This window comes from Penaeus monodon, chromosome 28, assembly GCF_015228065.2.
Source record: "Penaeus monodon isolate SGIC_2016 chromosome 28, NSTDA_Pmon_1, whole genome shotgun sequence".
NCBI lineage: Eukaryota > Metazoa > Arthropoda > Malacostraca > Decapoda > Penaeidae > Penaeus > Penaeus monodon.
Window position 1 is genome coordinate 13,223,577 of NC_051413.1, and position 424 is coordinate 13,224,000.

Sequence of the window (424 nt, forward strand, 5' to 3'; positions counted from 1 at the left end):
TTGTGTCCCTCGCCCGCAGGTGGTGCCAATGCTGATCGTGGTGGTGGTGCTGTTCATCATCTGCTGGGGCCCGCTGCTCATCCTCAACATGCTCAGGGCCTACGAGATCGTGCCCAGCATCAGCGTGAGCACCAAGTACGCCAGGACGGTGCTCGATCTCCTGTCGTACTTCAATAGGTGAGCTCCTCGGCGGCGGCAGGCTGTGGGCGGCCTGCTTCGTGTGCTGCCTCGCGACTATGCTAACACCTACTGCTTGATCACCTTTCCACTTCGCAATTTCTGTGTTAATTTTCTCCTCATCACTCTTGATATTGTCTTCCTTGTTATATTAGGCTCACCGTGGTTATCCAATAAGCAGGTGAATGTGTACATGCACAACTAAACTTATAGATTAACGTGGACACATGTAATCGTGTCCATGCTG

At 52.4% G+C, this 424-nt stretch overlaps 1 protein-coding gene across 1 annotated transcript in view; it reads left to right on the forward strand.

Annotated features, from left to right (window-relative positions):
- LOC119591041 (G-protein coupled receptor 54-like) overlaps positions 1-424 on the forward strand; it is a 58,154-nt gene that overhangs the window by 42,083 nt on the left and 15,647 nt on the right. The window contains exon 6 of the mRNA XM_037939769.1: positions 20-177. Coding sequence (XP_037795697.1) covers positions 20-177 — 158 coding nt within the window. The remainder of the gene's footprint in view (positions 1-19; positions 178-424) is intronic.